The following is a 10655-nucleotide window of genomic DNA, read 5'->3' on the forward strand; positions in this document are numbered from 1 at the left end:
TTGAATTGAATTTAGAATCATTAAACCTTACAAGATAATATATCTGAATTGAATCACCTGATTGTGCCACACACACACCTTTATGGTAACTCTTCTTATGCTGCTTGTTGCCTTTCAATTTAAACAGAAATAGTCAAGTCCCTCGGATACGAGGATACCTTAGCAAATGTTGTCCTCAGTTCATTATCATCACTAAAAATCATAAGTCCCTTCGATGTTGCCTTCGGTTATATGATCTTGTCCCTCAAGGTTGCCTACGATATGATAATGATAGTCCCTTTCGATTGCTGAGGTATCCTCATTGGTTTCCTAAAATGACTATTATATCCTTCCCTAAGACTACCTGCCCTCTTTATGATAGGGACAGACTTGTGGAGAAAGATAATTTCGATGACCCTTTTCAAATCCAATGAATGGACTACCTGCCCTCTTTATGGTATGGATAGCCCTTTCCAACTAAAGACTTAAAGAACATGAAAGAAAAAATTAGGGTAGGTAGTTCTTAATTGCTTGCTCAACACTTCAAATTACTTTTCATAATCTCTTTTCAAATCAATTCAAAAAGGCCACGCTTATTTACAAGCTAAAGTCCTTATTCTAAACATTTTTTTTCAAACCATTTCAAACAAACAAGTGAACTAAGCAATTAAGAGCCCATGGATAACCATGGATACAAAGGGTGCTTACACCTTCCCTTTGTATAACCTACCCCCCGAACTCAAAATCTTTCAAAGGTCTTTCCTGTTCTTTTTGCCTTTCCAATTGGATAAAATAAAAGTCGGTGGCGACTCTTTCTATCCGCAACATTTCTAAAAGTCAGTTCTCCCACCGTATTACAACGTCCAAGATACAAAATACTTTCAAGAGTTACAAGATAGGAATAATAAAGAAAGCTAGAAAAATCTCAAAAATAATCCTAAGAGGTATCAATGTGAAGTATCCATATGATCTTGGTCATACTTGTCATAGAAAACTCTTTTGATTGACTATTTAAAGATCCTAACTTTCTCAAATCTTCTATCTTTGGACTTTTGAAAATGTACCTCTTGGTTTTTCTTCTTTCATGTTCCATTCCTATAATGTTTAAAAAAATGGTTTCTTTTAATTCTTTAAAGATATCTTTGGTTTAAAATGCATGGATGCATGAATGTAAACATAGTAAAAACATGGGGTTTAGAGGTCACGAGCATGGAGTTAAAGGTCTACCCATCCCAAAGGTGTGTATTACGATTATTTTGTACCTGCAGAACAAGGTTCTAAAAGGTTCCCAGACTCAAACAATTTAACTTGGAAATTATAAAGGTCGCAACTAACTCGCTTGTTTGAATAATATTCCAAGAGAACCTCATCTGAGTGTAGTATCGTGTAACAACCATCCTGGAATTGAATCCTAATACAGTTTCCACACTACTTCCCAATGGCCATGATTGGTTATGGTGTTTCTAGATCCCCAACTTCTACAACCTAGTTGAACGCAACGATGTTTTTCCAATTAACTTGGTCAACAAAGTTACTTCCAAAGAGGTCTCCACTGAGCAATGGATCTCAAATTGACTTCTTTGGGACTACTCCCTCGAGATCAAAATGACTATACCAGTCTTTTATCATCAGTTACACTCAAATCCGGGTTAGGATTTATCTCACCATAAGGGGGAATCAAGCCCTTTCCCAATACAATCCACAAAAAGTAACAAGTATTCACATAGACCGCTCAAAATGACAGTATATACAATAATAATAACAATATAAACAACGATAGGGTCAACTCTTCTCAGGAACAAATGAGTATCCCCAGCAGAGTCGCCACTTTTCTGTAGCGATGAAATTTGTGAGACTAAAGCCATTGAATTGACTTAGCTCATATGTTTCAAACAGAGTCGCCACCGCGCTTTATTGTGTCCAAAGGAAATGGGAGAAAGAGCGAATAAAACCCACATAAGTTTTTAAAATCAAAACTAATAAAATTATCAGAGATTTGGGTAAGGGGGTTTGTTATGCAAACGGAAGGTTTTAAGCACCCCTCACATCTATTGTACTCCATAGGAACCTCTTTGAAAATATTGTTATTATTGTTGCTGTTATTATAAAATGCCTTTGTGTTTTTTTGTTTAAATAGAGTGGGAGGATGAGAAAAGAAAGTTTTTCTTAAAAGTGAGCTCGATAAGATATCGCATCTTAGGCCTACATACCCCTTAAGTGCAATAGGGAAGTCACAACTTTTGTAGTTTCTCTTAAAAAGAAAATAAAAGAGCCAAGTGGCAAAATCTTTTTGGGTGTTGAGCTTTAACAATACTCAACGGGTTTTTTAAAATGTTAAGCTTTAACAATGCTTAACAAATTTAATAAAAGAGCCAAGCTTTAACAATACAAGACTTAGTGTTTAATAAATGATATTTGGTTGAGCCTTAACAATACAAATTCAATGGTTGATTTAAAAAGGTTGAGTTTTAACAATACAAAACCATTATTAAAACAAGTGGGGTGCAAAGCTTTAATAATACTAAGCACAAAGATAAAGAGTTTGGAAGAGAGATTGAATACCTTGACAATTTTAGTCAATACCATTCCCATACCTTTGGATATTTCAACAACTTAAGCAATCAATCAAGGATACCTCAAGTGTGTGTGTGTGTGTGTGTGTGTGTGATAACATGTGTCACAAAAGTAAACAAGTGAGTATAACAAAGAGATCAATGTAAACTCAAATGATAATGGGTAAAAGGATGTTTGTACATTGTAATCATTTCATGTATGAATGAATATGATATGATGAAGGATGGATAAGTATCTCATGCATGCATGTGGGGTTAGTTTAACAATGTATATATACAATGATAATAATATAAACAATGTATAAATATATAAGGATAAAAATCAACAAGTATATACATACAAGTGGGAAAAGATCAAAGCTACAAATTATATTGACATGGTTGGAGCTAAGGATCAAAGGAATTTGAAATTAGGGTTTTCAAGACAAAAGTTTCACATTCTAATCATGCTTTAGTCATTTGAAAAAGAATAAAGTCTAATTAATTCATGGTATGAACAACAAAAGACAAAGACATTCCAATGGCATGGCATTAATATCAACATTTCGCCAAAATATTATATTAACAAGTATTAAAAATTTATACAAATTAATTTAAAAAAACATATTTTTTAATGATTTTTGAAGATATTAAATATAAATGTATAAATATTAATCATTTATTACGCATAAAAAAAATTTGAATCAAACATGTTCACATACCAATCTTCACTTAAACATGGTATAAACCCCAAAGAAACTAAAGTCATACTCAAGTAAGCAAGTTAATTATGGTATCATGGCATCAAGAGTTTATCGAGAAATTAGACCACACAAATTTTCAACAAGACCTAAATGATTTAAACAACAAACATATTTTTGGTTTTTTATTTAATACATAAGATAAAATAAAGTTAAGACTTGATTAAATAAATAAAATATTTTTGGATTTTTTATTGTATTAAAATTAAATGAAATCATAAATGATAAATAAATAAATAAAGTAAACCAAAAGGAAAATGAAAAGACAAAAATAGATAGAAAAAAAATAAGAGTTCGAGTGAGAAAAAGACAAATGACATAAAGATAAAATGCAATGGAATGTAAAAAGCATAAAATAAAGAGCATAAAATAAAGTGCGAAAATATAAATTGCGGAAACATAAATTGCGTTAAAAGTAAAAGTTAGTACAAAATAAGGTAAGTGTAAACATGGATGGATCAAGATCTAATTCAAGGAAGCTTATGAGATCATTACATCAATCAAACATTTCTTAAGACCTTAGGGCAAACTTATCATCATCCCAAAGTACTCAAAGTAATCTCATGATCACCTTAAAGTAGATTTGAAATGATAAAAGTTCATCAAGCCTTAATCTATACCTAATTGAACAAGATGAACCATCAAAGGCCAATTGATCCAAAAAAGAAAAATAAGAAGATGGAGATGGAGGTTCAAGAACACTTTTCAACTTTTGATTTAAAATCAATTGAGTTTTTCATAAAAAAACGGTGATGATTAAGGTACTAAATAAACAAATCAAGAGTAAAAATGCAATAAAATTAATTAAAGAACAAGCATAAGAGCCTAACTATTTAATAAGAATGAAATAACTTGAAAGAAAATAATGAAGAAAAAATGAAGAGCTTTGGTTTAGTTTGGCACAAAAATTGTTTGAAACTAAAAAATCACAAGTTTATGCAAAGTGGAATTTTGGAGCTTTCAAGTGAGGGAGTGACTTTGGAAATTTTTGTATGTTTGAAACAAGAGGCAATGGTCTCTATTTATAGGGGAGATTTGAGGTTTATGGGGGAAAAATTATAAAAAAAGATGTACCAAATTCAAGTTGGTATAACTTTGTTTCTTGATGAAGAAATGAGAAAGTTGTGGTTCCAAGACTTTTTGCAAGCTTTATTCATGAAAAATAGGGTGACTCATATACTATTAGATGGTTGCTTGTTGGTTTTGTTATGTTTCAAAATTATAAGCAACAAAGAATAGGCTCAATGCATAAATTTTTATGATTAAAGTGACTTTTCAAAAAAGGCAATGGTGGTTTAGTGTAAAAATGAAGTGATTTAATGGACAAACCCTTAATCACTTGGATAATGCTTCAATTAATGGTTTAAAGATTATATTATGGAGAGGTTTATAAGCAATATAGGCTAAAAAAAAAAGATTTGTAGAAGAATGACTTGAGTTTTGCAACTAGGTTGTTCATGGAAAAACAACTTCATGGTGCCATTTTCATAAACTCAATTTCCTAGCTCACAAATGCTATGAAGGAGTTCTTGTACTTTTTGGAAAGCCTTAAACATGCTCTACAATTTTCATGTTTACTATTTTCTCAAATTTTCAAAGGAGCTTTATGGGAAATGACCTCAAAGTTGGGCATAAAATATGCTTTTCTCTATAAATGACAAATACAACTAATAATAAAAGAAAGAGTATAAATAATAAAAATAATACAAACTAAAATAATAAAATAAAATCAAGAAGAAAATATTTTTATTTTAATTTTTCTGAGTAAAAAACGAGACCGGAAATAACGAAAAACGATAAAAAACAGACTCCTAATTAATCGGAAAAAAGAAAATGAATATATTAAAATAAACTACATGCTACAAAGATTAATAAAAAAATTGCAAATAATCAAAATCGAATATTAAAATACCCGATAAAACAGACACTGACGATAAAAATGCGACTGTAATCTGCACCGAAAAAATAAAGTGAGCACACAAACATGATCTACGTGAAATGTAGATTCATAAAGCAAACAGTTATTGATCAAAACTCGAAATATTTTCCTTTCTAATTTTTGCACGGTGTCAAATCATTTTTATCGGTCTACCTGTAGAACTGAATTTTTTTCTGAAGACAATAGAATAATTCAAAAAGAAGTTTGAGGCGCTGAAAAATGCATGAAATGCAATGAAATGCGATTTTTTTGGTTTTTTTACTTTAAAACGATGCAAAGGCAAATTTGTAAATGAGGTCAGATCTTTGGGTCAAAAATTGGGGTGCAACAGGAAGACGTGCACTTAAACCCAATTTTATAGAAGGAGTTAATAGGTTTATCACGTGGGTGTTTGCTCAGGAATGTTGTCGAAGCGAATGAGGAGTTAGGTGTCCTTGTCTTAGATATGGATGTAGACCTATAATTAGTGACCCGGAGGAAGTAGAATGTCATTTGAATAGAAGGGGTTTCATTGAAAATTATTGGATTTGGACGTTTAATGGTGAAAAATTGCCAAGTAACGTACCAGAGACTAGCAATACGCATGCTTTAAGTAGTCGACCGCCTATGGAATATGAGGAAAAATTTAATCTGATCGGTGACATGGTTGAGGATGATTGTGGTGTGAGCGTGAGCTATGATCAACCAAAAGATTTTGATGGGGAAGATTTGTCGAATGAGGAAGCGCATAGATTTTATCAGTTGTTGAATGAGATGAATACGCCGTTGTTTGAGGGGTCGTCTGACTCAAAGTTATCAATGCGTGTGAGATTATTAGCCGCCAAGTCAAATTGGAATGTTCCTGACCAGTGTTTGGAATTCTTCGCAAAAAAGATGTTGGACTCACCTGCAATGAAAGACAACTTGCCTACAAGTTTTTATGATGCAAAGAAGTTGGTGTCGAAGTTGAGTTTAAGAGTAAGAAAGATTGATTGTTGCATTAATGGTTGCAAGTTGTTTCATGACAATGAGTTTGGTACTCAAGATGGATTGTTGGAGGAATGTAAGCTTTGTATGAGTCCAAGTTATAAAGTTTGCAGTAGAGCCATTAATAGTAATCAAGATTGTGTAGCAGTAAAGTCCATATTTTATCTTTGGATAATACCAAGGTTAAAAAGAATGTTTGCTTCAATGCACAATGCAAGTCAAATGACATGACATCATACAAACAAAACAAGTCTAGGCACTATGCGACATCCAACTGCTCGCGAGGCATGAAAGTACTTTGATCGAATACATCCCGATTTTGTCGCAGAACTAGAAATATCATGCTTGGATTATGCTCAGATGGTTTTGCTGTCCAAGCGTCGGGAAGTGCGTATTCTTGTTGGTTAGTTATTGTAACCCCTTACAACCTCCCTCCTCAGATGTGCATGACAAAATCATACATGTTTTTGACGTGCGTCATTCCAGGACCTTCGCGTCCAAAAGCCATCAGGAGAACAAAAATGATGATGAATTTCCCGACTTAGACGGATCGTTGATTTAATTTTATTTTTATTTTGTTTTTACTTTTAATTTTAAATTTTTATAAGATGTTAAATAATTTATAATTACATTATATTTAGTACTATTAGATTTATAATTTTAGTTTATTAATTTTATTATATTTTAGTTTATTAATTTATATATTTTAATGTATTTTGAATAGTGTTATATTTTCGATTGATTAAAATTTTTTCAATTATAAAAGTCTATCATAATGAGCAATATCTCCCCGCCATCATATCAAGAGTGTTGCAAACATCTTTGTATAACTCTTGAGAATATAGCACATTCATTAGATAGAAATTAACATCTTTATTTTGTTGGTAACATCATGATAAGAAACTTTCTTATTTTAATATTCTATGCATTGGTTGTGTTGCCCTCCATTTTTGGATTCAACTCATCAATGATGTGCAAAGAGAATGAGAGACATGCTTTGCTCAAATTCAAAAAAGGCCTTCATATTGAGTTTGGCAGGTTGTTGGCTTCATGGAAGGACAATCCAAATGAAGATTGCTGCAAATGGCCGGAAATTGGTTGCAACAAACAAACAGGTTATGTCGAAATGCTTTATCTGAATCCTTGGTCTCGAAAGAGTTACTTTTTCAGTGGTAACATGAGTTCTTCAATAACTGAGCTACAACATCTAAAATATTTAGACCTCAGTTATTTGAAAGGTAACATTCAAATCCCAACATTTATTGGCTCCTTTAGCAAGCTACGATATCTTGATCTCTCACATGGTGGTTATCATGGGAAGATTCCTTCTCAAATGGGGAATCTTTCACATTTGCGACACCTTGATCTTAGCGGGAATGAACTAAGTGAAGCAATTCCTTTCCAATTCACCGATGGTGAGTGGATATCAAATCTCTCATCTTTGAGGTATGTTGACTTGAGTGATGTTCAAATTCTCAATGATTCTTCTCATCACACATTTCAACTCCTAGCAAAGCTTCCAATCCTTGATGAGTTACATCTATCGAATTGTGGCCTTTCTGATGACAACATCCCTGCATTATCTGATTCTCACATGAACTTTTCCACTTCTCTCACTGCCCTTGATCTTTCCGATAATCAGTTGACATCATCAAAGATATTTCAATGGGTGTTTGGCCACAGTTCCAAACTTCAAAAGCTCTACCTTGATGGTAACTTGTTAAAAGGTACCATTCCTCATGATTTTGGAAACATCATGCATTCACTTGCAACTCTCTCTCTCTCTGGGAATCACCTAGGAGGAAACATTCCAAAATCTATTGGAAATATATGCACCTTGCGGACATTTTACGCTAACGACAACCAATTGAGCGGAGAGATTTCAGACTTTATCATCCATCATAACTATTCCGAATGCAAGCAAAATTCATCCTCGTTAGAAGCTATATGGTTGAGAAATAATCAGCTTTCAGGCAAGTTACCTGACCTTTCAAGCCTCTCATCTTTGAAAATTTTGCTTCTTGATGGTAATAAATTATCTGGAGAAATACCCACAAGCATCGGATCGGTTACAGAGTTAGACACTTTGTCCCTTTACAAAAACTCTTTGAAAGGTGTAATCTCTGAATCTCATTTCACTAACCTCTCCAACTTGCACTACTTATTTTTATCTTACAATTCCTTGACTATGAAGGTTAGTGATGATTGGGTTCCTCCTTTTCAATTGAAAAATTTAGGTCTAATGTCTTGTAATTTCAATTCTAGATTTCCTAATTGGCTTCAAACACAAAACAACTTAGGATATCTTGACCTTTCAAATGTGGGTAATCTACCTCCAATACCTGCTTGGTTTTGGGGAAAATTGCAAACCTTAGATTTTATGGACATTTCAAACAACAGCCTCCCAGGAAAAATTCCAAATTTAAAACTCAAGCTTAACCACGATCCTTATATAGATTTAAGTTCAAATCAACTTGAAGGTTCCATTCCTCCTTTTTTATTGCAAATAGGAGCACTCTTTCTTTCCAATAACAGATTTATAGATTTAGATTCCTTTCTATGCAGCAAAAGTGAACAAGGTCGTTTTAAAATGTTAGATTTGTCAAACAATGAATTCAGAGGTGAATTGCCTAATTGTTGGTATAATATAACTGATTTAAGGTTTGTTGATCTGAGCAATAACATGTTGTCAGGAAAGATTCCCATCTCAATGGGTTCCCTTCCATATCTTGAGGCTTTGATTTTAAGAAATAATAGTTTGAGTGGACAAGTTACTTCGTCCTTGAAGAACTGCACCAATTTGGGTTTCTTGGACCTTGGAGAAAATATGTTTGATGGTCCATTACCTTCTTGGATTGGAGACAGCTCCTCATTAGTACTCTTAAGTCTTCGGTCTAATAAGTTCTATGGAAGTCTGCCTTTAAACCTCTGTTATTTGAGAAAACTTCAAGTATTAGATCTGTCACAGAATAACTTATCAGGAGGAATTCCATCATGTGTTCAGAATTTTACTTCAATGACTCAGCCCAACATCAGCTCAACTATAGCAGTGTTTCATAATATAACCTATAGCTATCATTACGGGTCTTATACAAAAGCTATTGATATCTACTTATGCTTGATGTGGAAAGGTGTAGACGTTATTTACAAACATGCAGATAAGTTTTTAAAAAGCATTGATCTCTCAAGCAACCATCTTACAGGGGAAATACCAACAGAAATGGAGTACTTATTTGGATTGACTTCCTTAAACTTGTCAAGGAACAATCTCACTGGGGAAATCATTTCAAAAGTGGGAAACTTAAACTCACTCGAATTTCTTGATCTATCAAGAAATCATCTGTCAGGAAGAATCCCGTCGAGTCTAGTTCAAATTGATCGTCTCAGTATGTTGGATTTGTCAAACAATCAGCTCTATGGAAAAATTCCAATTGGAACACAGTTGCAGACCTTTAATGCTTCAAGTTTTGAAGGAAATTCTAATCTGTGTGGACAACCACTTGATAGAAAGTGTCCTGGAGAAGATCCACCGAAACATCAAGTGCCAACAAATGATGATGCAGGAGATGAGAATTCAGTATTTTTGGAAGCATTATACATGAGCATGGGAATAGGATTCTTCACTGGTTTTGTTGGCTTTGTAGGATCAGTATTGTTCGTACCCTCTTGGAAAGAAAGCTATTCCAGATTGTTGAACACTTTGATAATGAAAGCCATCACGTGGTGGAAGGAGTGAATGCACCTCTCTAGTTACTCTAAAGTGGATGAACGATAAACAGGTACTGACTGCTATTCTTTCTTATTTTTTATAACTAAAGCATTTCTACATTTAGTACCTTAATATTTAATAATTACACTATGCAATGACATTTTGTACAGTATAGTTAGTATTTTATATCCGGGCCATTTATTTTATGTTGCCCCCATATGCAATGCTTTGATGTTGTTTCAAAGTACTCAAATTAATTTTTTTTTGCAGGATGATCTTCTATGACTATTGTACGGGATGAGTGCATCTTTCGCTGTTTTATAATAATGTTGTTCGTTAAGTAATGTGTAGTTCACTTTTTGTTAATGGATAGGATGGATGCCTATTCTTGTTGTGTACTAAATAAAATGAATGCCATTTTGTTATAACCTTACTGTCACAAAGTTTTATCGTGTTTTGTTAAGCTTTCGTGTTTGGTAGTTTATGTAATCGATTATATGCTATCAAGTTAGTAATTAATGATATGTTGCATTCTCCTTCCATGCTATCAAGTTAGTAATTAATGATATGTTGCATTCTCCTTCCATACATAAGAAAATGCTTCTACCTTTTATGATGAGATAAAAATCATCATGTTTTCTTCATTTGCATGTGTACTCACCCACCAATGCATTTGTTACAAGAAAAAGTTTACAATTTCTAATAGTTTCCATAAAAAATCAGCGTAATATATATCTTTTAAATGAATC

At 33.0% G+C, this 10655-nt stretch overlaps 1 protein-coding gene across 1 annotated transcript; it reads left to right on the top strand.

Moving 5' to 3' along the window:
• The first annotated feature begins 7012 nt into the window (after positions 1-7012).
• Positions 7013-10410, top strand: LOC131612901 (receptor-like protein EIX1). The gene is made up of 2 exons (XM_058884650.1): positions 7013-9976; positions 10177-10410. Exon 1 carries the CDS (start codon positions 7090-7092, stop codon positions 9931-9933), a length of 2844 nt encoding a protein of 947 aa, XP_058740633.1. The 5' UTR covers positions 7013-7089; the 3' UTR covers positions 9934-9976; positions 10177-10410.
• Positions 10411-10655: the final 245 nt, after the last annotated feature.

This window comes from Vicia villosa, linkage group LG1, assembly GCF_029867415.1.
Source record: "Vicia villosa cultivar HV-30 ecotype Madison, WI linkage group LG1, Vvil1.0, whole genome shotgun sequence".
In the NCBI taxonomy this organism is placed as follows: domain Eukaryota; kingdom Viridiplantae; phylum Streptophyta; class Magnoliopsida; order Fabales; family Fabaceae; genus Vicia; species Vicia villosa.